The 25,419-nt window shown below is 44.0% G+C and overlaps 1 protein-coding gene across 1 annotated transcript in view; it reads left to right on the top strand.

The window, feature by feature from the left end:
• Window positions 1-2,874: 2,874 nt before the first annotated feature.
• Arhgap42 (Rho GTPase activating protein 42) overlaps window positions 2,875-25,419 on the top strand; it is a 233,611-nt gene continuing 211,066 nt past the window's right edge. Inside the window, exon 1 of the mRNA XM_059267304.1 lies at window positions 2,875-3,059. Coding sequence (XP_059123287.1) covers window positions 2,906-3,059 — 154 coding nt within the window. The 5' untranslated portion in view covers window positions 2,875-2,905. The remainder of the gene's footprint in view (window positions 3,060-25,419) is intronic.

Raw genomic sequence — 25,419 nt, 5'->3', positions numbered from 1 at the left:
TAATATCTGTGCAGCCAACAGATGCCACGTTCTGTGAAAGTGGAAGTCTCTGGAAAGCCTCCAATGAAATAAACTTCATAAGAGACTTTACACTTGCAGATTTGGAGAGCTTTCTTCTTGAAGCCCACCTCTAGCAAGTATCAAGTTTATTTGTCATGGTCAAAGAATAATAGTGTACGAACAATCGTTCAAAACTGTCAGTAAATTCATCTCCGAGTCGAACCATTTCTGGTGTCTCGGGTAGTTGGGTTAATGTGGTATGAGAGAAGGCTAGACTAGCAGGTATGATTAAAGCGTGAATCACAGACTGAATCATGAGCAACTCTGGAAGCAGTACAAGAAAATATCATTCATAACACACTGTACTTTAGATCCTATTGGGTGCAGGGTAGGCAGAGAAGCCACAGTTCCACAGCAGTGGGCCAATGGGTTCTAGTGGAAACACATTATTCTGAGGCACCCCATGAGGCTCCAGCATATCTAACTGTTTCAGGGATTACTCTTACTCCTTCCTTCCCTGGATTTTCTTTCCTGAGAACCTCTCAGGGTCAAGCAGGATGCCCCATTTCTTTATCTTCCCATATAAATCACTTTACCTGGGTGGCGGTGGTATAGACAGTCAGCATAAATTATATAATTAGCTATCCACATGAGGGAATGATAACCCAGGTCTTAGAATCTATACTACAACTGCATCTAAGACTTTTGCAGAAAACTGAGCAACAGCCACCAACATTAAAAGTTGTTCATCAAAGAGTATGATGCATAGTTCACAGAATTGGTTGTAAGTTATGAGATGGAATCCACAATTGTTCTGTTTTATACTGTTGCAGACAGATCCATGGCATTTAGGTCCTTGGAACAGGAATATGTTAGGTCTTACTGGTTTTCTGTCCTTCGGTTTGTCTGACAAATAGATGTTAAATCACAGTACACAAAAGATAGCCCACTGACAAACAGCATTATTGTCTTCCCTTGTGCTTACAAATGAGGCATATAAGCAACTGACAGACAAGCTCCACACTTGGAAATTAAAATAACTGGGGTTGGCACGATGGCTCAGTCGGACAAAAGCAGCCAGGCCTGAGAATCTGAGTTCAATCCCTGGTATCTACATGATGGGATGAGAGAAGCAATTGCTGCAAAGTGTCCTCTGACTTCCACAGTGTCACAAGTGTATGCCCTACTCCCTATAAATACATATAATAAAAATAAAGTGAATGTAATTGTGATCACACATTTTTTTTTCAAATGTGAGCATAGTAATAATGAAAATATGAGCTGGGTGTGGTGGTTCACACCTTTAATCCCAGCGCTCAGTTGGCAGAGACAGGCAAATCTCTGGGAGTTCAAGGCCAGTCTGGTCTAGAGAGTGAGTTTCAGGACAGCCAGGTCTGGTACATAGAGAAACTCTGTCTTGAAAAACAAAACAAAACAAAATAAAACAAAACAAAAAGAAAGAAAGAAAGGAAGAAAAGGATATATGGATGTAAACTTTTAAAAGAAAAGTTTAAAACAAGCCATCAAGCATATTGTTTACATAATCTTGTCTGTTTTAAAGTTTACATGCTATTTTTAATGTTATTGTATGCTTGAAAAAAACTGAAGCTACAAGTTCTTGAAATTTAATTGGGAAAAAAATGTAAAGCACTTTGATGGATTTTTTCCCATGATTTGTACAATTTTTTTTTTTTTTAAACAGATGGCTCAAATGCACAAAGCAATGGAAATGTGGAAATGAAAAGCAGATCCTTAAGAAAAGTAATGGAGTTCTCAGAAATCCTACCCATGACGCAGGACGGGACAGTGGCCTCTCTTGCTGCCAGGATGTCAGAACTCACATTTACTAGGCGAACCTCTGCTGCAGGGTAACTTCCTCTTTGCAGGAATTCTTTTTACCCCAGGGACAGAGTTTGTTGTGTAGTCCATATTGACCTTGAACTCTCAGCAATTCTCTCTTTTCAGCCTCTTGAGTGAGGATATCGGTCACCACTGCCACCAGAGAAGGAATTAACGATTCCTTTGAAAGGCTTGGTCAGGTCAACACTTTGAAAATCTCCGGGTTTGTGGGCCTGCCCATGCAGGTATCAATTTGAGACAGTAAAACTGGGTGCAAAATATGTAAATTCAAAAACTTTCCCACCTTCTTACGGACTGGGGGGTGGGGGTGGGGATGGGACACCCAAGACACCTCACTGCTGATCAGTGCAGCGGGGCTGGGAAGCAGGCAGAACACCCTTTCCACCTTGGACACATGGGCAGGATCCTGAAGTGAAACCTGAACGTGGCTGGGAAGCAGTTTATTCCAGCAGGCTTGAGGATACTGACTTTAGCCAGAGTTAACGTGGGCGTCTCTTCCCGTGTGCCTGGGAGGGACGCTGGGGGCTGGAGATGGTTTGGGGCGCACAGGGACAGGCGGCCACAGTGGGCCCGGAGGGGAACAGGTCGCGCTCGGGGCGAGGCTGTTGAGCAGTGCCGGGCGCCGGGAGCGAAGTGCGCACGGCGGGGACCGGGCGGGGACCGGGCGGGGACAGCGAGGGGCGGGGAGCGCGGAGGAGGGTCGGCCGGGCCGCGTGCACTCGGCACAGGGGGCGGGTTTCCCTGCGGGCCCGAGTCGCCGCGGGGCGCCGCCGGCTAAGTGCGCGCCACTGTCCCCACGGCCCGCGAGTGGCGCTGCCAGGAGGCTGTGCTCTGCCGCGCAGCCCGCAGCCTCGCTACCCCCACGCTGCGAGTGAGCTAGCGAGCGACGATGCACCGCGGTGACAGCGCCCTGAGCCTCCGCCCGGCCTCGGGGCAGCTGCACTGAGCCTTGCGCGCGGGGCCCGGTCCTCCGCGCTTCCCCGCGCTCCCCCGCGTTCGCAGTGTCCCCCACGCCCGCCGCTGCCGCGGCCGCCGCGCCTGGGCCATGGGGCTGCCCACTCTGGAGTTCAGCGACTCGTACTTGGACAGCCCGGATTTCAGGGAGAGACTTCAGTGTCACGAGATCGAGCTGGAGAGAACCAACAAGTTCATCAAAGAGCTGCTGAAGGATGGCTCTCTGCTCATCGGGGCGCTGAGGAGTGAGTGGCGGGCCCCGGGGTGTGCAGGGCCCCGCGGGGTGCGGGACCCTGGTTAAGAAGCCCAAACCGAGCTTCTTTTGTTTGAATGGATTGGGGACAAAAGCTGAAGGGCTCCCCTGCTGGTGGCCAACAAAGTCTGTTACTAGTGGTTCCTATTTACTTCCCTGGCGACACCGGGAAGGGAAAGATCCCCAGACTACCCTACAGAGTCAACTCTTGTAGCTTGTAGCCGAAAAGATAAGAGGACTTTCACTTTTGTTTGTTGTTGCCAAGGTTTCGGTGCCTGGTTGTGTTTTGTTTTGTTTGTTTTTTTCATTTTGTTGTTGTTTTGTTTTTCTTTTTAAACGTCCTAGAGAGTGCCAGGCATGGTGGTACACGTCCGTGGTGCCGGCACTGGCGAGGCTGAGGCAGGAGGAATGCTAGGAGTTTGAGGCTAGCCTGAATTAAGAATGAAATGACAGGTCAGCCTGTCTCAAAACAAACAAACAAACAAACAAAAACTCCGGGGGAGGAGTGGACTCAAGAGCATGGTTTTCAGCGTTAAAAATGAAGCTAGCGAATTTAGTAATATTTTAGAAAAATAATTTCAGACGACAATGACTCGTCATTGATTTGACTTTTAAAAAATACACGTCTGCAGTTTGGCCTTCGGCAGGTTGTTTGGACACAGTACAGTACCGGTGGATTTTACAGCCCTAGAGAGTTTTCTATGAGTACTACATTCTGGCCTGCATCACATGTGGTGTTGGCCATTGGTGAGCGCTCGGGTCTAAGTTCAATTAGACTTAGGATAGATGTAGGTATCTAGATTCTGCCTCCTTTCCCACACCCCTCACGACAGGATATTCTTTACTCATTTCTCCTCCAGAACTTACCCTTCGATTTTTACAACTTAAAAAAGTTTCTCACTCCAGACTTTCTCACACTGAGAACCAAGTGAATTACTACAGGGCTAAAGCTTAACTATTGCCTTTCCAGGGGCCCATTTGTGTCTAAAACAGAAGCTTGGGAAGGCTTCGGCTTCTGAGGTCTTTGGTTTTGATGAGGGCACTAACGCTGGCTGGAGAGGCCTCTGGGTGACTGGGTAGTCCCCTTCGGAGGGGTGCTGTCCATGCTCAGGTGGAGTGAAGACTACAGGACTAGGGTTTGTGTTTGCCTGAAGCAGACTTAACGCTCAGCCTCTGATCTATATTTGAACACTGTATTACTACCAAGGATTTCTCTTAGAGAGATGTCTTGAAATTATTGCTTTCCAAATCACTTTAGGTTTTAGCAATACCCAGTGCTCAAATATTTATGCACCACATGTTATTTTTCCAGAATAAAGAAAATATGTTTAGCCGGGCGGTGGTGGCGCACGCCTTTAATCCCAGCACTCGGGAGGCAGAGCCAGGCGGATCTCTGTGAGTTCAAGGCCAGCCTGGGCTACCAAGTGAGTTCCAGGAAAGGCGCAAAGCTACACAGAGAAACCCTGTCTCGAAAAACCACAAAAAAAAAAAAACAAAAAAAGAAAATATGTTTATGCCCAGTGTCAATTAATCTGAATTTGAGACTACTATGATAATAATTATTTACATGGTTTGTGAAAATATGGCTTCTTTGCAGTTCTTTGAGTGGTTGTCTACACAATGTGAACTCCCTTTGTATCTGGTTTGAAATCTTGGTTGAGGTCTCAGAACCAATCTTACTGAGCACTAGGGAGCGTGATTTCTCCTCAGAGGGGCCATCCCTTCCCCAGTGTGCCTTGCCAGGCTGCCTCACGCTTTGCGTGGCGGGTGATCTACATTTGATGTTTCACAAGGTGAAAATACTTCCTGACACGTATTTTATTTCACTGGTGATATTACATGCTTTCTTGGGATTCTTCAGTCTAGCTTTGTGAAGATCATGTGTTTCTCGACCCTCTCTGGGGTTGTTCTCTCCCATGTCCCTAAGGGCACCAGAACCGCCCAACCTTTTGATGCTGGGATCTGCATTCACAGCTGTCCTGGGAAGAATGCAGCCTGTGGGCAGGCCCTAGGTTGGACATGATGGTACCCTGCCTCCTGAATTCAGCCTTATGCCCTTGAATGTATAAACTTGCTATCATTCCAGAATGTATTACTGTAACTGACACACAGTTAGTACTCTTCTCATTGTGGAAGGAACTGTTTTATTTCTCATTGAATGAATTCCCAGGACTGGGGAGATGGCTCATTGGGTAAAAGTATTTGCCATGCAAGCCTGACCACCTGAGTTCATAGCCTGGAACCCCTAGTGGAAGGAGATAAGTAACTCCCCAAAATCACTTCAGTTGATCATAGGCATGCCAACACACACACACACACACACACACACACACACACACACACACACACCGTCAAATGGGGACTTTTGAAGCAAAAGGTGCTTGAAGAGATAGGAGAGTACTGCTGTTTGCTCACCAGTCCACTTCTGTTCCCCAAAGAGGACGCTCCAGGCAAAGCGCGGCTGCTGAGTACCAGTCCTCTGAGGCGGCTGGGTCTGAAGGACTTGCCCCAGTGCTTTCCCAGGCCCACCGAGGGAGCCTGCTCCTCCAGGCTGGCTCTCCTGACTTTTCTCCTGCCGATCTGAGGAGGTCTTCAACCAGTTTAATAGTTTTGTCCCTGATCCATTTTAGGTTTTTAACTAAACTTGTATTTCACTTACAATGATTTTCTAATATAACTGGTTTAACTAAAGATAGCAGTGTCTGATTTCTACTCTTTTTTTTTTTTTTTTTTTTTTTTTTTCGGTTTTTTGAGACAGGGTTTCTCTGTGTAGCTTTGCGCCTTTCCTGGAACTCACTTGGTAGTCCAAGCTGGCCTCGAACTCACAGAGATCCGCCTGGCTCTGCCTCCCGAGTGCTGGGATTAAAGGCGTGCGCCACCACCGCCCGGCCTGATTTCTACTCTTAATGAGTAGAATTTTTCTGCATGCATTCCTGTGTATGTGTTTGTTTGATGCAGAGTCTTAGGCAGCCAAGACTGGCCTCGAGCTCTCTCTCTTCTTGTCTCTGCCTCTAGAGTTCCAGGTTTTTTGGCACATGGCACTACATCCATGTGCATGCTCTCTTTTGGTTTATATGTACATGCCTGTCCCAGTAAAACTATGCATGTCTCCTGACCCAGGTTTCTTTAGTTGGTTGTATAGATGACTGCTTATTAATTGAATTAGATATTTTATTTTGTAAGTTTTTCATTGTTGTTGATGTTGTTTCTTTGTATTTGGAGATAAGGTCTTACTATGCAGTTCAGGCTGGCCTTGAACTTGAAATCCAGCTGCTTCAGCTTCCTGAGTTTGGAATCACAGCATTGCATTACCACATTGAGCTGAACCACATTTAAATTTTATTTTATGTGTTCGCTTGCATGTATATGTCTACAGCATATGTATGCAGTGCCTATAGAGGTCAGAAGATGTATCAGATCCTCTAGGACTGAAGTTTACAGACAGCTGTGAGCTACCATGTGAGTGCTGGGACCAAACTCAGGGCCTTCTGGAAGAGCAGCAAGTGTTTCCATTTTTACTTATTCGTTTGTTTATTTTATGAGATTATTTTATGAGATGAGGGATCACTATGTTGCCCAGGCTAGTCTTGAACACCTTAGCTTGGTTGCTCCTCTTGCCTTTAGATTCCAGCATTCTTGGTCTGACAGGCTCACATGATTTCACTTTAAATGAGTCCATTCTATTTTTGTACCCACTCTGAGGAAAAGGGTGATGGTTTAGCATATCCATCTTGACTTGAGTTCAAATTCCAAGTATGATAGCTGGCAGGTAGCTACAGACATTATTACTCCTATGATTATCCACTTATTTCATGACATACCTTATATCTATAAGTGATATTTGACAATGTTCTTGATAGCAGTGACTCAAGTTTGGTTCAATCTGCGTGACTCAGAAACTCCACCCTTATCAAATATTATGTTATGTGAACTTTATTCCTGTATCAGGTGCCAGTTTTAAAATCTTTAAATCACAGGTTTTTACTTATTTTTCCTTTTAAGGATCATATGTGATAAAATATTCCCTTGCTATTCTCTTATTCTTTCCTATACACATTTTTTTTTTTTTTTTTGTCTATCCTTTGCGTTTAAAGAACCCTTGAGAGCAAAATGGACTTTGTTCTTCAAGTAGAGGGTAAGAAGAGAAGTGGGGTGATGATCGGGAGAGAACTGGATATTTACATTGCATTAGGGTTTACATTGCATGAGTGGTCCAGACATGAAGTGCTGTGCGATGTGGCTGGGTTCTCTGCCAACAATATGCCCTTCAATAGGTGCTGTTCTTGGATTTCAGTGGCTCCAGGGGTCTGGAGTCATCGCGGTAGATACTGAAATTAGACGATAGGCAGACTAGATAACCCCTCTGTCAGTATTCTTCCCTCCAGCCTGCTCGGCACCATCTGGGCCAGTCTTGCTCAATTCTGGCTTTCCTCTCAGGGGCTTATGCTGGAACTGGCATTTGGTTTGCTGTTAACAGTTTCTTAAACCTGTGTTTGGGGTTATTTGAAACAGAACAACCATAATGGAGACTCATATATTCAATTATTTATTGTGATTGTTAAATATATGTTGGTTACCAATTTGACAAGACATGGGAAGAGGGAACCTCAGTTGAGGGCTTGTCTTCATAGGAGTGGCCTGTGGGAATGTCTGTGAAGCATTTTCTTGACTGGTTAATTGATGTAAGAGGGCCTAGCCCACTGTGGACAGTATCATCCCTCAGAGCTGTTGGAAAGTAGCTCACTGTGAGATGGAGAGCCAGTAATAAGTGTTTCTCCATGATTTCTTCTTCAGTTTCTGCCCTCACTTTCCTCAATGACAGAATGTGACCTGGAAGTATAAGCTGAATGAACACTTTCCTGCGCAACCCTTGCTCATGCTGTTAATCCCAGCAATTCGAACTAGGCCAGTATGTAAGCTTGAAACAAATTCCGCATATTACTTTCATACGATCTTAAAAGCAAATGAGTTTACAATTTTAATGTAAACAATACCGAAAAACCAACACAAAACTTGTCAACTCCGTATAATTAATTTAATGATGTTGTTTTGCTGAAACTAATTTTCCTCTCACAGAGATCTTTGATAACATCTATAGTGTTTGTGGCTTTTCCCAGTGGGAACTCCTTTGGCACTGATGCCTTGTTGATGGCCTAACCCCACTGCCCCAGATGTACCACAGGCCTTCTAGAAGCAGATGATTATGACACTAGTGACCCAAGACCCCAAGAAGATGCATTGCGCTCATTCCAGTGGTTGGGATGGGGCATAAGATGATGTTGTGTAATATGCTAGGGAGGTAAGTAGAATAGGTTAGCCCAGTTCCCTGTAGACATCTACTGTCACAGCCACAGACCTCAGTGTGAAGTTCACTGCTAACCATGTATTTGTGATCTGGAATGAGGTAAGTGTTAAAGGTAAACAGAAAACCCAGTGTTGGTAAACAGTAAATTGTCGTAGAAAGGAAGCTGGTATGCTGCCACAGACTATCAGCCTACTACTTGGGGGGGTGCAGGAAGGAGGATGAGGAGGGAGTTCATGGCTTGACTTGATAACTTGGCTATGTAGCAAGATGGAGGCCATCCTGGGCTATACAAGACTCTTCTAAAAAGACAGCAATAATGAAAAGGAGTGGTGGGAAAGATGATGGACCCCATCTCCCATCTGTTGCCCAAACTCAGCCTTGTCCATGGACTTTTCCTGAGCCAGTCTCTGCTTGGTATACTTAGGCCTGCTCTGCATTCAGAAGTTTTGGTTGTGTAGGGAAAAATAATTAAGTAAAAAGAGGAAAGGGAAAGTTCACAGCACTGGAGAGGCCATCCATGGTTCCCTCCTGTTTACATAGTCATTTGCAGATGCGCTGAGAAGTGTCACCTGAGGCTCTTTGTGGTATCTGAAGTCCAGTCAGGCTGTCTTCAGCTGAAGTGACCTCCATGGCTCTGTTTACTCTGGAGTGCTGTGCATTCCACTGAGGTGGTTTCGCTTGCTGGATTGGGCAGCCCAGTCAAAAGTGTGAATGTGTAATTACCTCACCATTCATCTGCTCCTGATGGTCCTTAGAACCCGAAGTAAATGAGCAGACGCCTTTCAACCAAGCTGTAATTAATTTTAGGAGCTGGATTCAGACTATGGCTCTTTAAGGTCATTTCAGGGACTTCATCCTCAGGAAGGCAATCATACTTGTGCTAATTTCAGTGGGTGCCTTGGCGCTCATCGGAGTGGAGCTGAGCCAGCCTGGCTGGTTATTCCAATCTACTTCATTGTGTGTTCCACAGGAGCTTAGTGGGCACTCTAGAATGGTGTCTGTTTCTCCTGAGTTCCTTTGCAACAAGGTGGTCATTGAGGCACTTTTCTGGGTTAGAAGGTCAGAAAAACGGGTTGCAGTGAGAATAGAAAGGCAATGCCTGTGTGTTGGAAGGGACATCTTAGCAGTAACTACTGTGTGCACAGCCTCCCGTCACTAGGGCTAGGGAGTTCTTAGAGGGCAGAAAATTCGGGGAACCACTAAATTCTGAGTACTGAAAAGGTGCTCTCCAAAACATCCTCTCAATCATTATTGCTTCTTAGACTGCAGAGTTAATTGAATGAAAAGTGATATTTAGGATTATGTAAAATAAAAAGAACACAGTTCACATTTAGCATTGTTTTGGTGACGAGTATAAGTCTAGGAAAGTTTTATGTATTTCTATGGAAAGTGGTGAATCTTTTCCCTAGATTTATGAGCAGAAGCAGGAGGCTTAAGAGAGTGGAATGTTACACTGCACTGAGTAAGTATTATGCAACAATGAAATTCTTATGAGAGACAAACGAGAAAGGGAGCAGGGAGTAAGTCTGTGTAATCTTGAATGTCTTCTCTGAACCCTGTGTCTTGGCAGAGCTCTGATTACAGTGCCAGCCATCTTGCTGCTTGGATCGGTATTCTGCCCACGTTAGCTTCTGAGCAGGTGCCGTGTGCTTCTTGGATCGGTATTCTGCCCACCTTAGCTTCTGAGCAGGTGCCGTGTGCTGCTTGGATCGGTATTCTGCCCACGTTAGCTTCTGAGCAGGTGCCGTGTGCCGCATCCCCACCTGCCACCAGGCAAGTGCACCTTGCAACTCTGCCAATTTCCCCCTTTCTTTGAGCTTGCCAGAACGCTGCCCTGAATCTAATAATCTTTACAGTGTGTCCTCCGTAGACCAGGCCTCATCCACCGAGAGCTGCTTTCTACTGACTTCCATCCTGAAAGTTAGAATCCACTCCCAAGTGCCTGGTCATGGATGTCATGGAACCCTGGCTTCATCTTTTACAGCAGCCAAGCTCTGAGTTATGATGCTTGGCTTCTGTATGATCATAGCAACTCACAGAAAACTAGTTCATCCCAAGTAGCCCCTGAAGCGAAGAGAAAGAGCAAGGTGCTAACAGGACAGGCATTGAATTTGATTATTTATGGTGGTGCATGCATGGAATCCCAGCAATTAGGACACTGAGACAGGAAGGTCAGGAGTTTAGGGTCATTCTTGGCTACACAGTGAGTTTGAGGCCAACCTGAGCTATGTGTGACCCTGTCTCAAAAAAGGAGGGAGAGAAGGAGGAGGAGGAGGAGGAGGAGGAGGAGGAGGAAGAAGAAGAAAAAGAAAATTATGTAAATTCTTGGCCAAGTAAACTTAAACTTAAGTTTTAAAAAAATTATTATTATCTGGGCATGGTGGCCCATGTCTTTAATCCCATCACTCAGGAAGCAGAGTCAGGCAGATCTCTGTGAGTTCGAGGCCAGCCAGGTCTACAGAGGGAGTTCCAGGATAGTCAGGGTGACACAGAGAAAGCCTGTCTCAAAAATCAAAATTATTATTTTGTGTGCGTGTGGTGCTCAAGTTTGGCCTTATATACCATATGTGGAGGTCAGAGGTTATCTTTGTGGAGGTGGTTCTCTCCTTTACCTGGGTTCCAGGGATAGAACCCAGGTTTCCAGGATTAGACAGCATGCACCTCCGTCTTCTGAGCCATCCCCTGGGCCCAGATTTAAACTTTAGTATTGATATTTCTAGGAGGCATCTAATTGGATGTGGCTGGCCAGAACACTCTACAGTATCTGACTTCACTGTACATACCTTTAAAACAGTATTTTTGATCTTCAAGCAAGAGGATTGTGATGTCCAGGCCCTCCTGGGCTCTGCAACCAGACCCTGTCTGGAAAAGAAATATCCCGTTACTATACTGAAGCATGAGTTGTGGTGAAGCCTGTACACAGACCAGTGGGTAAAGAACATGATTCGCTTTAGAACATGTCAAATGCAGATCAGAAAGATGTACTCAGGCTGCTGGGGACTTTTTGTTTTTGTTTTTTTTCCAACCTTTTTCCTTTTTGCAGAGGTGTGGATGCCTAGAAAATTAGGAGGGCTTGCTTTTCTACGTTTTGCATTCTTGAGTGGAAATAACATTTTAGATTATAATAGACATGCTGGGAGAGGCAAGAGTCATGTACCTCATGAACACTGCAGAACAGTTTCGTGATGACAGAGTTTTATTTTCAGTTCTAACTTTAGATTAGATTTTACAAGACTAAGGGTATTTTGAGAAATGCAAAATTCCTGGATGGTGGTGGCCTACGCCTTTAATCTTAGCACTCAGCAGGCAGAGGCAGGTGGATCTCTGAGTTGGAGGACAGCCTGGTCTACAGAGTGAGCTCCAGGACAGCCAGGAGCTCTCAAAACTGTCTTGAAAAACCAAAACCAAAAAAAGAAAGAAAGAAAGAAAGAAGGAAAGATAGAAAGAAAGAAAGAAAGAAAGAAAGAGAAAGAGATGGAGAGAGAGAAAGAAAAGAAATGCAAAATCATGACATTTTATCTGTTGATTTTCTGGTAAATCTGTTGATTTTTTGGTCTCTCATTAAATAATGTTGCACTTCTCAAGGTGGGTGAGCAGTTTCTCTAAACTTAAAGGGCCATATTCTGCAGATGAAAGTTTTCCCATTAAGGTTTTTGTCTAAAGGGAAGATGGTAGTTTAGAAAATGACGTTTCCAGGCATGCCTGCAAGGCACAGATGGACTCTGAATGCACCAAGACTGGCTTTTTCGTTGTTTTAGTTTTTTTCAGACAGGGTTTCTCTGTATAGCACTGGCTGTCCTGGAACTCACTCTGTAGAACAGGCTGGCCTCAAACTCAGAGACCCTCCTGCCTTTGACTCCCAAGTGCTATCTATCTGTCTGTCTGTCTATCTATCTATCTATCTATCTATCTATCTATCGTCTATTTATCTCTCTACCTATCTATCTATCTATCTATCTATCTATCTATCGTCTATTTATCTCTCTACCTGCACAGGGTATTACTGTGTAGCTCATAATGGACTCGAATTCACTAGGTAGCCTGTAGCTAGCATTTTCCTGGTCCTGCCTGGCCCACGGTCAGGACAAATCTCTCTCACCCGCCAGTCCCACAGCCGCTCAGACCCAACAGAGTAAACACAGAGACTTATATTGCTTACAAACTGTATGGCCGTGGCAGGCTTCTTGTTATCAAGTTCTTCTATCTTAAATTAACCCATTTCTATAAAATCTATACCTTGCCACATGGCTCATGGCTCACCAGTATCTTACATGTTAGTACTCATAGCAGCAACTGGCAGCGGCTCCTGACTCAACCTTCCTGTTCCCAGAATTCTCTTCTCTGCTTGTCCCGCCTATACTTCCTGCCTGGCTACTGGTCAATCAGTGTTTTATTTATACAGAGCAATATCCATAGCAGTAGCCCAGGCTAGTTGCAAGCTCAGGGCAACCCTCCCACTTTAGACTCAAGAGTGCTGGTGTTAAAGGTGTGAGTCACCATTCCTAGTACCGTCTTGATTCCTTACACTACTCTAATAAAATTTATGTTGTTGTGACTGCTCATGGCTGGCTGCTGAGTGATGTTTTGTGACACCCACTTACAAGAGGGTGAAACAAGGAGATTCCAGTCATCAGATGCTCCTTCCACGGTGCATCTTCATGTTGAAGCTTCAGTGTGCCTCGTGTTGGGGACTGTGCTTTCAACTCCGGTCACGGCATATGCTAGCTCAAGGCAACTCAGTTTAATGCGGGGATTTAACAAGGCAATTCCATGTAGTTTATCTGGTAGTTAAAAGGAGGTTTATTTTGGGGTAACTTACAGCCAGGAAAGGGGTCAGTTACAGGATCGAGGAGAGGTGTGGTGCAGTCCAGAGGGGTTCTCTGGAGAACTCTGACTTGGTCTGCAATCCAGCATCCAGGATCATAAGGCGCCTAGAGGGCTGGCCCGTAGGGATCTCCAGTCTTAAGGGCTCCTGTCTCAGCCACACCCCAGGGGCAGGTCCTAGGTAGGCGAGGCAGTTACTGGCTGCCTCACTAGGGTGGTGCTTCAAGGTCAAAGCTGGAACAGCTACCTACTGCAGCAGTTTATTCAAAGCATCTGGGAAAAAGACATAGGGAACGCTTTCTTCTCAGGTGAGCTTAGCATTGTTACTCACAGGTGTGCCTGGCTAAAGGCATTTCATCTCTGATCATTAGAACATTTTAGCACTTGGTAGGTGCATGAAAGACGTAGCATCAGCAGGAGCCAGTCCAGTTTAGTAGAAAGGGCCTGGGCTTTAATGTGCCTTTTTAGTTCCACAGCTGTCATTTGTAACTGTAGGCATATCTGCACTTCTCTTGTGACTTTACCCACTCCAGAGTAGTTAATAATGTTTATTCCACATGCACATGTTTTTTTGTATTGGATATATTTAAAATTTTTTATTTATATAATGTGCATGGATATTTTGCCTGCACATATGTCTGTGTATCAAATGTGCACATGACTGGTGCCTTCACAGGCCAGGAAAGGGATCAGATCCCACAGAACAGGGGTTGTAGATGGTTGTCAGCCATCATGTGGGTGCTAGGAATTGAACTTGGGTCCTCCTGAAGAAGCAGCTAGTGGTCTTAACTGCTGAGCCATCTCTCCAGCTCTGTACTGGATGTTTGACATCTGCAGAGTATATAGTGCAATGGATGACACTTGATCTTCAATATTAATTTTCTCACCCCTTTCCTCTCAGATAATATTGATGCTAGGAAGTGAATATGTTTATTAGATGGCCAGATAAAGAGATTGTGTCCACCTAATATCTGGAAACGCTGAAGTCAAAGGTTGTCATCTAATAGTAGGACTGATTCTAAAACTCTATGGGAAGAAAAATCATTGAGAAAAACTAGAATACTATGGAGCCTTACTACAATGAGATTAATTAGATTAGGCTTATTAAGAAATTGATATTTGTGGGCTGGAGATATGACTCATTTGGCAGAGGGCTTGCCCAGGATGCAGGAGACTCCGGGCAATTCAATTCCTAGCACACATAAACTGGCTGTGGTGGTGCATGCCTGCGTCCCAGCACTTGGAGGTGGAGGTAGGAGGATCAGAAGTTCAAGGCTTTATAGTGAGTTTGAGGATAGCCTGGATACATGAAACTCGATCTCAAACAGGAAGGAAGGAAGGAAAGAAGGCAGAGGGAATAAACAAATTGACATTTGCATTGAAGAATCTTCTCCTGGGCCAGTGGGATGGTGCAAGCCTGATGGGTGTAGTTCAATGCGCAGAATCCACAGTGGAAGGAGAGAACAGACCCCTGCAGTGACCCTTCGACCTCCACATTGTGCACTGTGTACACACACCTGCACTCAGATACAAACATCACACCTGTGCTCACACACATACACACATGTGCACACACACACACACACACACAGACACAATTTAATAAAGGAACATTTGTTCAGCTACTATAATATTGTGTAGTGACTCAGATATACGGGGGATTGCTACAAAAGTGAAATTGTACAACTGATTATGATTTGCTGTTAAAGTGCTGTATTAAGAATTACACAGCTTATTTTCAGGATACCATTTCAAAGGATTTTTTTTTTGACAAGGTCTCACAATGTAGCTCTGGCTAACTCTCTACATAGACCAGGCTGTCCTCATACTCATAGAAATCCACCTTCTTCTGCCCCAGAGCTGAGATTAAAGGTGTGTACCACAACACCGAACTCAGAGGGCTGATTTTTAATTTTCTGGGGATGCTTTCTTTAAATGTCATTCATTTTTTATGTTTCATTGCTGTCATGAAACTCACCCTATTAAACATTCAGTGACTTTTTTTATATACTTAGAGTTGTGCCTCATTACATTATTTTTAGAATTTTTTTATCACCCTTGGTTAGCCCTCACATCTCATATTTTGATAAAGAAATACTGCTATTACAATGCTCCAAAAGGAATCTTTTCTAGGCTGTTCTATGTTGATAAACTTTATTTCACTTTTAATTTAGCCTTCTGTGTTGAAATGGATACACTTTAAATACATTATACATGAATAAATTATCGTACATACAGTATTCACACTGTTGTGTTACTATTTTCTTTCCATATGAGCATTATGTGTAAGTAATTTAAAACACTCTACATACGAAATGTAAAGGGAACCAGAGCAGGCTGCATTTTATGTAAAGCAACATCTGTAGTGGCTCAAATTCACTAAAAGGAAATTGGATCATGTATCTGCTATGTGATTGAATATGACTTTCATCTTGTGAAGAATTCCTTCTGGAACGAGGCCTGTGGTGTTCAGGTTGTGACGAGGCATTTAGGAAGCCCTGACGTGCTGGGGTGCTGGGGTGCTTGTGCTGGGTACAGCCACAGCCTCTGCTGGACTTTACCAGAAATAAGAAGCCATTTATACAGCCTCTTTAGCTCCCATGCTCAGACTGCTGGTTTTCACACAGGGTCTGCTGACGCCAGTCCCGGCATCTTTTTTTTTTTTTTTTCTTTTTTTAAGTGTTAAGTGTCTTTTATTTAAAAAAATGGATTTATTCATTTTAGTGTATGTGTGTTTTGCCTGTACATATATCTGTGCACCAAATGCCTAGTGACTCTGAGGTGTTTGTGGTAGCACTCGCCCTGGGTCACACCTTGGTCCTGAACACTCAAGCAATGTGGAATGTACTGTGTACACCCTCATGCTGGACACACCAAAGACCACAGCCTGAACCACCTCAGCTCCGGTTCCAGACTGGCCTGTGCTAGGCCTTGTAGGGTTTCTGGTTTTGTGTCTGTGTATATGAACTTCTCTGTGCTTACAGAAACATAATGGCTGAATTATTGAAAACAATGATTTTTAGTATTTTCTTACCATCCTTTTTCAGAATGTATCACATTAGTATATATCTGGAATCTGTATGTGTCAAAATGTTTTGTTTTTAAAAGTTGCTGCTTGGGCTAAGGAAGTGGCTCAGTGGTAAAAAGCACATATTGCTCTTCCCGAGGACCTGAGTTCAGTTCCCAGCACCCATGTCAGGTGGCTCATAGCTGACCGTAACTCTGGTTCCAGCAGACCTGAGGCCTTACGACCTCAGATGGGGACCCACACACATGAGGCACACACACACACACACACACACACACACACACACACACACACACTTAAGAAGAATAAAAATAAACAGATCTCCAGCTAAAGAGATGTAAGGGCTTTCAGCTGTTTTAATACTGCCCAGCACTGCTGTGCGTTGGCTGTGATAACACTGTGTGCAGTTAAGGAAGTGATCCCGAGCTATGGAATTAAATTTACTTGTAATTGAAAATGATTAGGAATGGCAAGCAAGTGCTACTACAGTTTACTAAATTGATTACTTTTCTATTAAATATAAATTTTATGATCTAAATTTGAGAGAAAAACTAAGGTATAGAATTGCTTACATATTATTGTCATTACATGAGGAAAATGTGCACATGGAAATATAATGAAATATACTGAAAAGAAAAGCTATGTGTAGATGTGCAGGGATGGGGTGGATGGGAGCTGTTATTAGGGAGATCCCAGCCTTGGCCCCTGTAGGAAGTTATGGAGACCTACTGGGAGGTTTGTCAAAGCCTTGCTCTACAGTTTTCTGTTATGTGCATTTGTGTGTATGTGTGTCAAAGCACATAAAAAAGCAGTTTAAGGAAGGTGTTTATTCTTTCTTACAATTTCATGATACAAAGGCCTGGCCAGGAGTCACACTGCTCCCAGACAGGAAGCAGAGTAATGAGTGCCATTCAGGGGGCTCCCTACCTGGAGAACAGTGCTCCTCACATTCAGGGGCCCCCAACCTGGAGAACGGTGCTCCTCACATTCAGGAGCCCCCAACCTGGAGAACGGTGCTCCTCACAGTCAGGGGCCCCCAACCTGGAGAATGGTGCTCCTCACATTCAGGGGGAGTCTTCACTTAAATTAAACTTCTTTGGCAGTGCCTTCACAGACATGCCCAGAGGTTTGTTTCTTAGGTGATTTTAAATTTTGCAAGTCGACATCATTGAGGCTGGAGAGCTGGCTCCTAAGAGCCCCTGCTGATCTTGCAGAGGACTCAGGTTCAGTTCTCAGCAGCCACAAGGTGGCTCATAACCATCTATAATTCCAACTCCAGGGGAGTTTATGCCTGCTTCTCTTCTTCACTTTCATCAGACCCGCTTGTGGTGTAGACATATATACAGGCAAAATATCACACACATAAAGTAATAAAAAAAAGTATGTAAAATAGATTAAACATCAGTTTGTGTGTGCATGTTACTCTCTCTGTGTATGTAAACACACACACACACACACACACACACACACACACACACATATCTGTTAACAGGATGAATCATCACAGTATTTGTAGATACCTGTACATGCAAGTGTCTTTGTGTATATATACGTATACAAGTGTATGTATTTGTGTGTGTGTGTGTGTGTGTGTGTGTGTGTGTGTGTGTATGTGTGTAAAGAGCTTCAAAGCTCAAGCCTATAACTGTGAGTCAGTCGGAGAGACACAGCTTTCCAGACTTTACTCTTCACATCTTTTGTTTCTAATCCATGGAAGATTCTCTGTAAATTATTTGCAAGCAACTTTCATTTTGAACCTTCACCAACATTGCCTTCCTGCCTTTTTCCACCTCCAATTTCTGGTTATTTACTTTGTTTTTTCTATTTATGCACTTCTGTCTGAGCAATGTTTTTCTGTCCTTTAGAAATGACATGCAGGCAATCCTGAAGGTACATATCCAGGTCTGGTCTGTTTTATTTGGCTGTGGTAAGCATACAGTTTTTATGGGCCAATTAATTATCCCAGGTGTTCCATGAAAATATAACCAGTTTCCCTAAGTAGGATTCTCCTGAACTACAGACTCAGGTTTTAAGAATGTTGAGAATATACTTCTGACAATGATTCCAGCACAGAGCCTAGAGTGAGTTTAATTTATTTTGTAATTTTTTTTAAGTGTCTGGAAAAGATTCCAGTTTCTGTGGAAACCCCTCACAGGAAGACATGGTATTATTATGTTGAGGTAACATATGCTGAGGCAGATGCGTCACAGTTGACTTGAGAAAGTGAGAGACTCTGGGTTCAGTAACTGCCTTGTCCTGGCCCCTAAAATTTGCCTTCAGTTGGTTACTTAGGCGTGGACCTTGACCTGGACCCTGTGCTCAGTTTCTGGTGAATTTGTAACTTTCTCTGAGGCTGTTTACTAGTTTGTGTTTGGGACAACTGGCTTTGCTACGCAGATACATTCAAATTAAGCCCAATCATTTATTATATCATTATTAGCTACTGTCTTAATCATTTTTTTTGACCATTGACAAAATACTTCAGAAGATCAACTCAGCAGAAGAAAGTTAATTTTGGCTCATATTTCAGAGATTTCTCTCTGGCTCATGGTGTCCGTCCATACTCGGTTGCTCTGATGTTTTGGGAGCTCAGGATAGAACTGAGGTGAGGAGTGAACGGTGTAGAAAACTGTTCAGTGGAAAAGAGAGAGCAAGGGGCGGATCCTGTAGTTCCTCAGTGATCCTACAATGACTGTAACTCAAGATTTCAACACAACCCCCTTGTGCTGGCATGAAGGATAAGTTGCTTTCTTTAATTTTTGCTGAATATCACTTGAAAACTTTAAGGAATTTAGCCAAGAGGAATTTGGTATAATAAAATGTTAGTTATTTGTTAGCTCTGCTTTAGGGGATCTGCAAAAATCATTCCCTTGGAAGTACTATTGTTGCTTGCCCTGCTTGCTTCTTCTCCGGGCCCAGCTTCGCTGATTTCTATTTACTTAGGAGATCCATGTGTTTGTGTTTTTCATGTGGCTTGAATTTTATATTTATCAGTCATCTTTTCTAACCAGATTATTATACCAGTGTCTCTTCTGCTCTTTCTCATAACAGAAAGAAATAATAATTTAAGTCAAGAATTTGGACCTGGCCTTGTCTGACCCCTCTGAGTAGATATGGTTTTCTAATAAGGTGACAGCATCCTGACTTACTTTCTGCTATTTAAATTGGGAGGAATGATGCAAAGATTTCTGAAATCCTGGTTTTGTAAAAATAGAATCTTTTTAGCAGATCTTTCGAATGACCTTGAGAGGATGAAACAATTTGCTTAAATGGAGTTAAAATCCATACACCTGTTAAGTAGATTCTTAAATAGCTCGAGGTAGAAAGATTACCATTAGTGACATTCTAGAGTTGTACTGCTGTTAAACTTTATTAAAACATTTCAGAGGGTTAACAGTGAATTCAACTCTTAAGCTCACTTTTATGCCAAACAAATGTGTTTGTGTGTTTAGTTCTGAGACGATTCAATTTTATTGGAAGTACCCATTCCCACAAACTTCAACTTCCAAACTTGATGGATGGTTTCATTTTCCTTTGACTTTTGTTAGGAAATGGAAATTCTTAAGTTCCATTGTGGAAGGCGTTTTAGTGAGCAGATGTAACAGCCAGCCCTTTAACATCCCTCATGGACCTTGGACTTGACCAGGAGGCAGTAGACATCCATTAGAGCTGACATCTCTGGCTAGACTTTCGATTCTTTGACTTGGTTGAACTACACCAGACAGACCTAAAGAACTGTTATCTAAACCAGACTGACTTTGGATCCCCTAATTAATCATACCTTGTACATCTTTGTAGCTCTTGCCTCCAGTTAGGAAGCGTGGGAGGGAGGAGCTTTGGTCTCCCAGAACTTGAATATGAAGATCTAGGAGAACAGTTGAGACCAGTGGAAGTCAGTGCCCTTGAGGGAGTCTCCCTCCCTCTCTGTTTCCTGTTTTCCTGGGTTAGAACTGTCCAGAGCAGGCTAGGCTGTGTCCTAAAACAGGAATCCTGCAGTAGAGTAGCACTGAGAAGCTAATGCCCTTGGGGAAGAACCCCTGGAGTGTTTGCATACTATCTCAGACCAAAGCAGAGCAGAAGTCTGTCCTGGGCAGCTGCTTGAGGCTCAGGGAGTCAGATTGTATCTGAGGTTGCCTGGCCCCTTCTGCCTTCCCCCAGTAAGAAAGGTGCTTTGCTTATTTGGTTTTCAGAGTAATGTTCTGTTTCTCTAGATTTCTACTCTGGCATATTATGCCAGAGCTAGGAATTTAGCTGGAAGTTGTTTATGGTCTTCCCCTGAGACTGAAACTGGTGCTCGCTTCCCAGATACACTCTGGGCATGGCTTCTCGCACCACTAGGGGACCTTACAGAAGGGTCTGGAAGCAACCATTCTTGTTTATAGGAATCTTACAGAACAGAGAGATGAGCAGGGAACCGAGGTAGGTGAGTTTAGCTGGTGGAGACATCACTAGAGCAGCTGTAGTGAGCCGCCTTTGGGAGAGTGGCAGCCTCTCTTTGGGAGGACAGCCCGGCCATGCAGGGCAGCATGAACCCAGCATTGAAAAGAAAATCAACCGCCTTCATGACTGGCTATTGGGAAGTGAGGGGAGACCTGGGAAGGAAAAGCCTGGATGTCACTGGCCTAAAATGCACAGCCAACTCCCGTGTCTGATCTCACTGACAGTTCTGCACTTGAACTGTGCTGGGTTCAAGCATGGCCTGCAGTCATTTCGTGCTGAATAGGGCTCTTGTCCAGCAATGTAACACTTAACCAGCACAGAGCCAGTGCGGACCTGTTTATGGTTCATTGTGCAGGATGTTTTTAAGCTCTAATAGTTAGATACCAGAATTTAATTATGAGTAAATGAAATAAATGAGCAGATGCTGGAAATGCAAGGCAGTTAGTGAAGACAGTAGTTATGGCAGGGAACTGATAGAAACTTCTGGGTAGTAAAGTTGCAAGCTGCTGATTCTGAAGTGGAATTGGAGCTGTGTTTTTGTGGTTTTATATTCTTGGGGTAAAACATGTTTCCTTAGGAGGAATATATTCTTAGAAAGTGAAACTGAAGTTTATTCTAAAAATGCATTCAAAAATAGAAAATTACCCAATAGTTCTAGGAGTGTGGATTGTTCTATTTATTTTTGAAAATTGGCCTACATGAGAGAAGGGAACTACCTCTGTTCTCCTCCTCCTTTTAAACTGTCCAAAGGTTATGTTTCGAACAAATATGTAGCATGGAGGAAGAGAAAAAATTAAGCAAAGGCAGAGTATTGATTTAGAATCCAGCTCTGAGGGGGCCTGGGGGAACACTCCTGGATGAACTCTTGAGGTACTTATAGCTATAGAATGAAGTATTCATGGGGTGTCAGCATCTAGAACAGCTGCCTAACGACCATCGCTAGCCCTTCATTAGCTGAGGATGTTCAGGGCCGAGCAGAGAACACACTCCAAGCAGAGACCGTGGGGAAGAGAAGTCACCTGGAGCTTGATGCAGATTTCATGTTCACTTTCTACAAGAACTGTCCTAGCGTCCTTGGCACCCTGAGACCCTTTGTGTCAGGTGTCCCAGTGGCTCCGAGCTTGGTTTGAGCCTAGAAGGTTACTGAAGTCTACTTAGTAAGTTGAATTAATGTTAGGAAAAATGGAAAAATAAGATGCAATAACTTACTGAATGTGCGAAGGAAGACATTGTTTAATGAGGATCACGCCTGAGTATGGTGATGGGATGGAGGCTATGATTCTTCTTTAAAAGTGTTTATTACATCCATTTATTTGTGTGTGTGTGTGTGTGTGTGTGTGTGTGTGTGTGTGTGTGTTTTCCCTGTTCACCACCTGGATTCTGGGCTTGGAATTCAGGTCATCAGGCTTGGCGGCAAGCGCCTTTACCCACTGAGCCATCTTGCTGGTGCAAAATGTTAATTCTCAGTGTGAATCCTAGTCAAAAATTAAAAAATGAGGGAAGCCCCATGCTGAGGGCCACATCTCCTGGGGTAAGTGGCTCTGCCGCCTGGATGAGGTGAAGGCTCTCAACTCTGCAAAGGTGGGTAAGCAGCCCTGCCACTGAGAAGTGTGCTGGCGGCCCTGAGACAGTCAGGTTCACAGTCCTCTGGTGAGGATCACACCTCATGGGGCCTAGCAGGCCCTTCAGAGTAGAACCTTGTTGACCCCCTTTAAAAAATCTAGACAGCACTTAGAGCCATGCCATCCAGCAAGTGACACGAAGGTCAAGAAAGCTAGTTCACCTCATTTTGCAAGCAGACATTTTCTACTTATACTCACCTCTGAAATCAGCCATGCCTTTCTATTCTACCCCACAGAGAGCTTCAAAGTTTGGGAGGGACATGGATTGGCTGTTAGAAAAAAGGGCAGATTTACTCAAGTGAGCAAGTTTGAAATAGGGAGCAAAGGTTGTCCTCTTTGGTTTTAAAGATGACAATAAATAAATCCGATGAAATTTTCAACACATAAAAAGTGGAGAAACTGGTTACATATAGGTTAGGAATTTAAAAATGGGTTGCAAGTGAGAAATCAAAAATGAGGCCCTGAAATTAGAATCATCTACCACAGAGTAGGTAGTAATTTCTCAATCTTCAGGACACTTATAAATATTGGCTACTTAGATTATCAAAAAAGAAAAAAACGTGAATGGCTGGAGTTCTGCTTAGCTATGAGCATTTCTGCTCTTCTAGAGGACTGGCATTCATCACAGCATTCATGTCCTGACTCACAACAGCTTGTAACTCGAGCTCTGGAGAATCCGGTGCTCGCTTTTGGTCTCAGCAGGCACTGCAGACACATGTGTACAAACATACACATACATAAAACACATCTTCAAAAGGCGCAAGCTGGGGTAGAGCCGAAGCTCCGTTGCTAGAGTGCATGGGGCCCTGGGTTCAATGCATAAACACATAAAGTGGGTGTGGTGGCCCTGGGCAGGTGGAAGCAGGAGGATCAGAAGTTTAAGGTTCGACAACACAGGGAGTTGGAGGCCACCTAGTTCCGGGGGCGGGGGTTCGGGGCCTCGGGGGCCTACAGTCCACCATGGCCGGGAAGGAAAGGAACAAAAGCCTGCCAGACAGCCAGGATGCAGAGATCGCATTTCACACGTGCAGGAAACAGAGAGTGGGGCCAGGCTGCAAAGCCTCAAAGCCCGCCCCCAATGCCATATTCCCACCAGCAAGGCTGCTGCACCGGAAGTTTCTAGCACCTTCTCAAACAGTGCTACCTCCAGGGGATGTTCACATACATGAGTCTGTAGGGCTGGTTCTCACTGAAGCTCCATGTCATGTAGCGGTTCTGTGCTTGTGTAGAGTACTTGTTTAAATGGATTCTACACTGGATGGAGTCTACACTTTTTCATTAAGGCTTAAAGTAATGAGTGGCATTTGAGATGGGGGATTTGTGGAGGAGAGGTTCATGACAGCTCACGATTTACGTGACTTACTAAACACAGTGATTCTCTTATAGACAAGAAGAACTAACCATCTTTCAAAGAAAACACACATGACTGAAAAGACCGGGAAAGGCCCATGGGCTAATTAAAGAATAACAACAGTGTTTGGTGCAGGGAGACCAGAAACATTTCTGGGATTGTCTGAATGACTTCTGCTTCTTTTTCTCTAGTTCTTTCTTCACCACTAGATGTTGTTTTTGTTTTGTTTGTTTGTTTTTCTTTGTTGTTTATTTTTTAGCTGAAATAGTTCTTGTGTGCAATGTTGTCAGAAAACAGTTACACACGAGTCAGGGCTGTGCTCATAGGTGCAGATTTGATGTGTTAAGATGGTGACTGAACGATGCGTCCGTCTGCTTCAAGCTCTTTGGGAAGTTTTGGCGGATGTGATTACTTAGCATTGGTCTCTATGGCAACAGCAGGAAAATGCGAGGAAAACAAACATGGATTCAAAAGAAGTAAGAGATCAAGCCTAGCGGAAGCCCACAGCTGGCCTTCTCGGGGTCACAGTCTAGCACGTTTCTTTGCTGGTGTGTCTGTCTGTGTTATTCTGGGATCTCAGATCTATGCTGCAGACTTGGCTGTGCTTCTGTCTTCCAGGACCAGGCAGTCTCATGCACTCCTCCCCTCCCCCGCCTCTCTCTCTCTCTCTCTCTCTCTCTCTCTCTCTCTCTCTCTCTCTCTCTCTCTGCCTGTTTGCAGGCTCTCAGTGATAGGTGGGAAACTTGGCTCTACCAGCTCTCAATCTCTCACTCTCCTGCAGATGTTACACATCTTGAATCTGTTATTCAGCGTAAAAGAACAGTGCAGCCATTTCACAATCACAAAGAGGAGTACTTGGAAAGAGAAGAGGACCGAAAAAGCTTATCACAAAGCTGTTTATCACTTTTCAATTCCAGGCTCTGCCCTTCCATCCTCTTGCTGTTGGCTGAGTCACTGCCCCTGTACCCACTCAGCCTGCTGCATCTGTAGCCTCAGCCATCACTGCCTCAGTGGGCCATCACTGTTCCTCCTCTCCTCTTGTCTAGGAGGTGGCAGTCACGCAAAGCATGCTGGGATTCTGAGCTCCTTGCGTTTCAGCCAGGACAGACTGTATAGTCTGTTCTAACCTGGAACCGCACTGGCACAGGAGGAAAATCTATGCAGACGGTCCACACAGGAGAGTGGTCGGTGTAGACGAAGTAGAGATTGCCAACATGTCACTCCTTAATTACTTTCTTCAAACTTCCACTGAGTTCTCGGAAACTGTATGAGCTAACAACACTAAATGAGATGTTTTCTTAGCACCTACAGTAAATTGGAGATCTAAGAGAGAACTCAGGAGACTCCACAGGTAGGTTGTTTCCATGCAGTTATTCTTTTTTTTCCCCCCGAGGGTGAAAGCTGAAATATTAGAGAAGCAGAGCAGCCAGCCATATAGTCACTTCTTACCTCTATGAAATCTCAGACCAAAAGCCCATGTAGTTATTCTTAATAACACTGAAAAAAATGGGAAGGGGATTTGTACAGATGGCTGTTCTGATGGTGGGAATGTAATTATTTTTGTTCTGTTTTCCAAACTTTCTCTAACATTTCAGTACTGTTTATGCAATAATGATAATTTTTAGTAATAACACAACTGTTTCTCATGGGGAATACAAACTCTCCAAGAGGAAAATTCCAGATTTACAAAACTAACACAGTAAAATTCAAAATCTAAAGGAATGTTTAGAAAAAGATAAACAAAAACAAAACAAAACAAAGTCTTCACAGGACTTAAAATGA

The sequence above is a fragment of the Peromyscus eremicus genome, chromosome 7 (assembly GCF_949786415.1).
Source record: "Peromyscus eremicus chromosome 7, PerEre_H2_v1, whole genome shotgun sequence".
NCBI classification, from domain to species: domain Eukaryota; kingdom Metazoa; phylum Chordata; class Mammalia; order Rodentia; family Cricetidae; genus Peromyscus; species Peromyscus eremicus.
The sequence above is the reverse complement of the archived record's forward strand: the minus strand, read 5'-3'. Positions and strand labels throughout refer to the sequence as shown.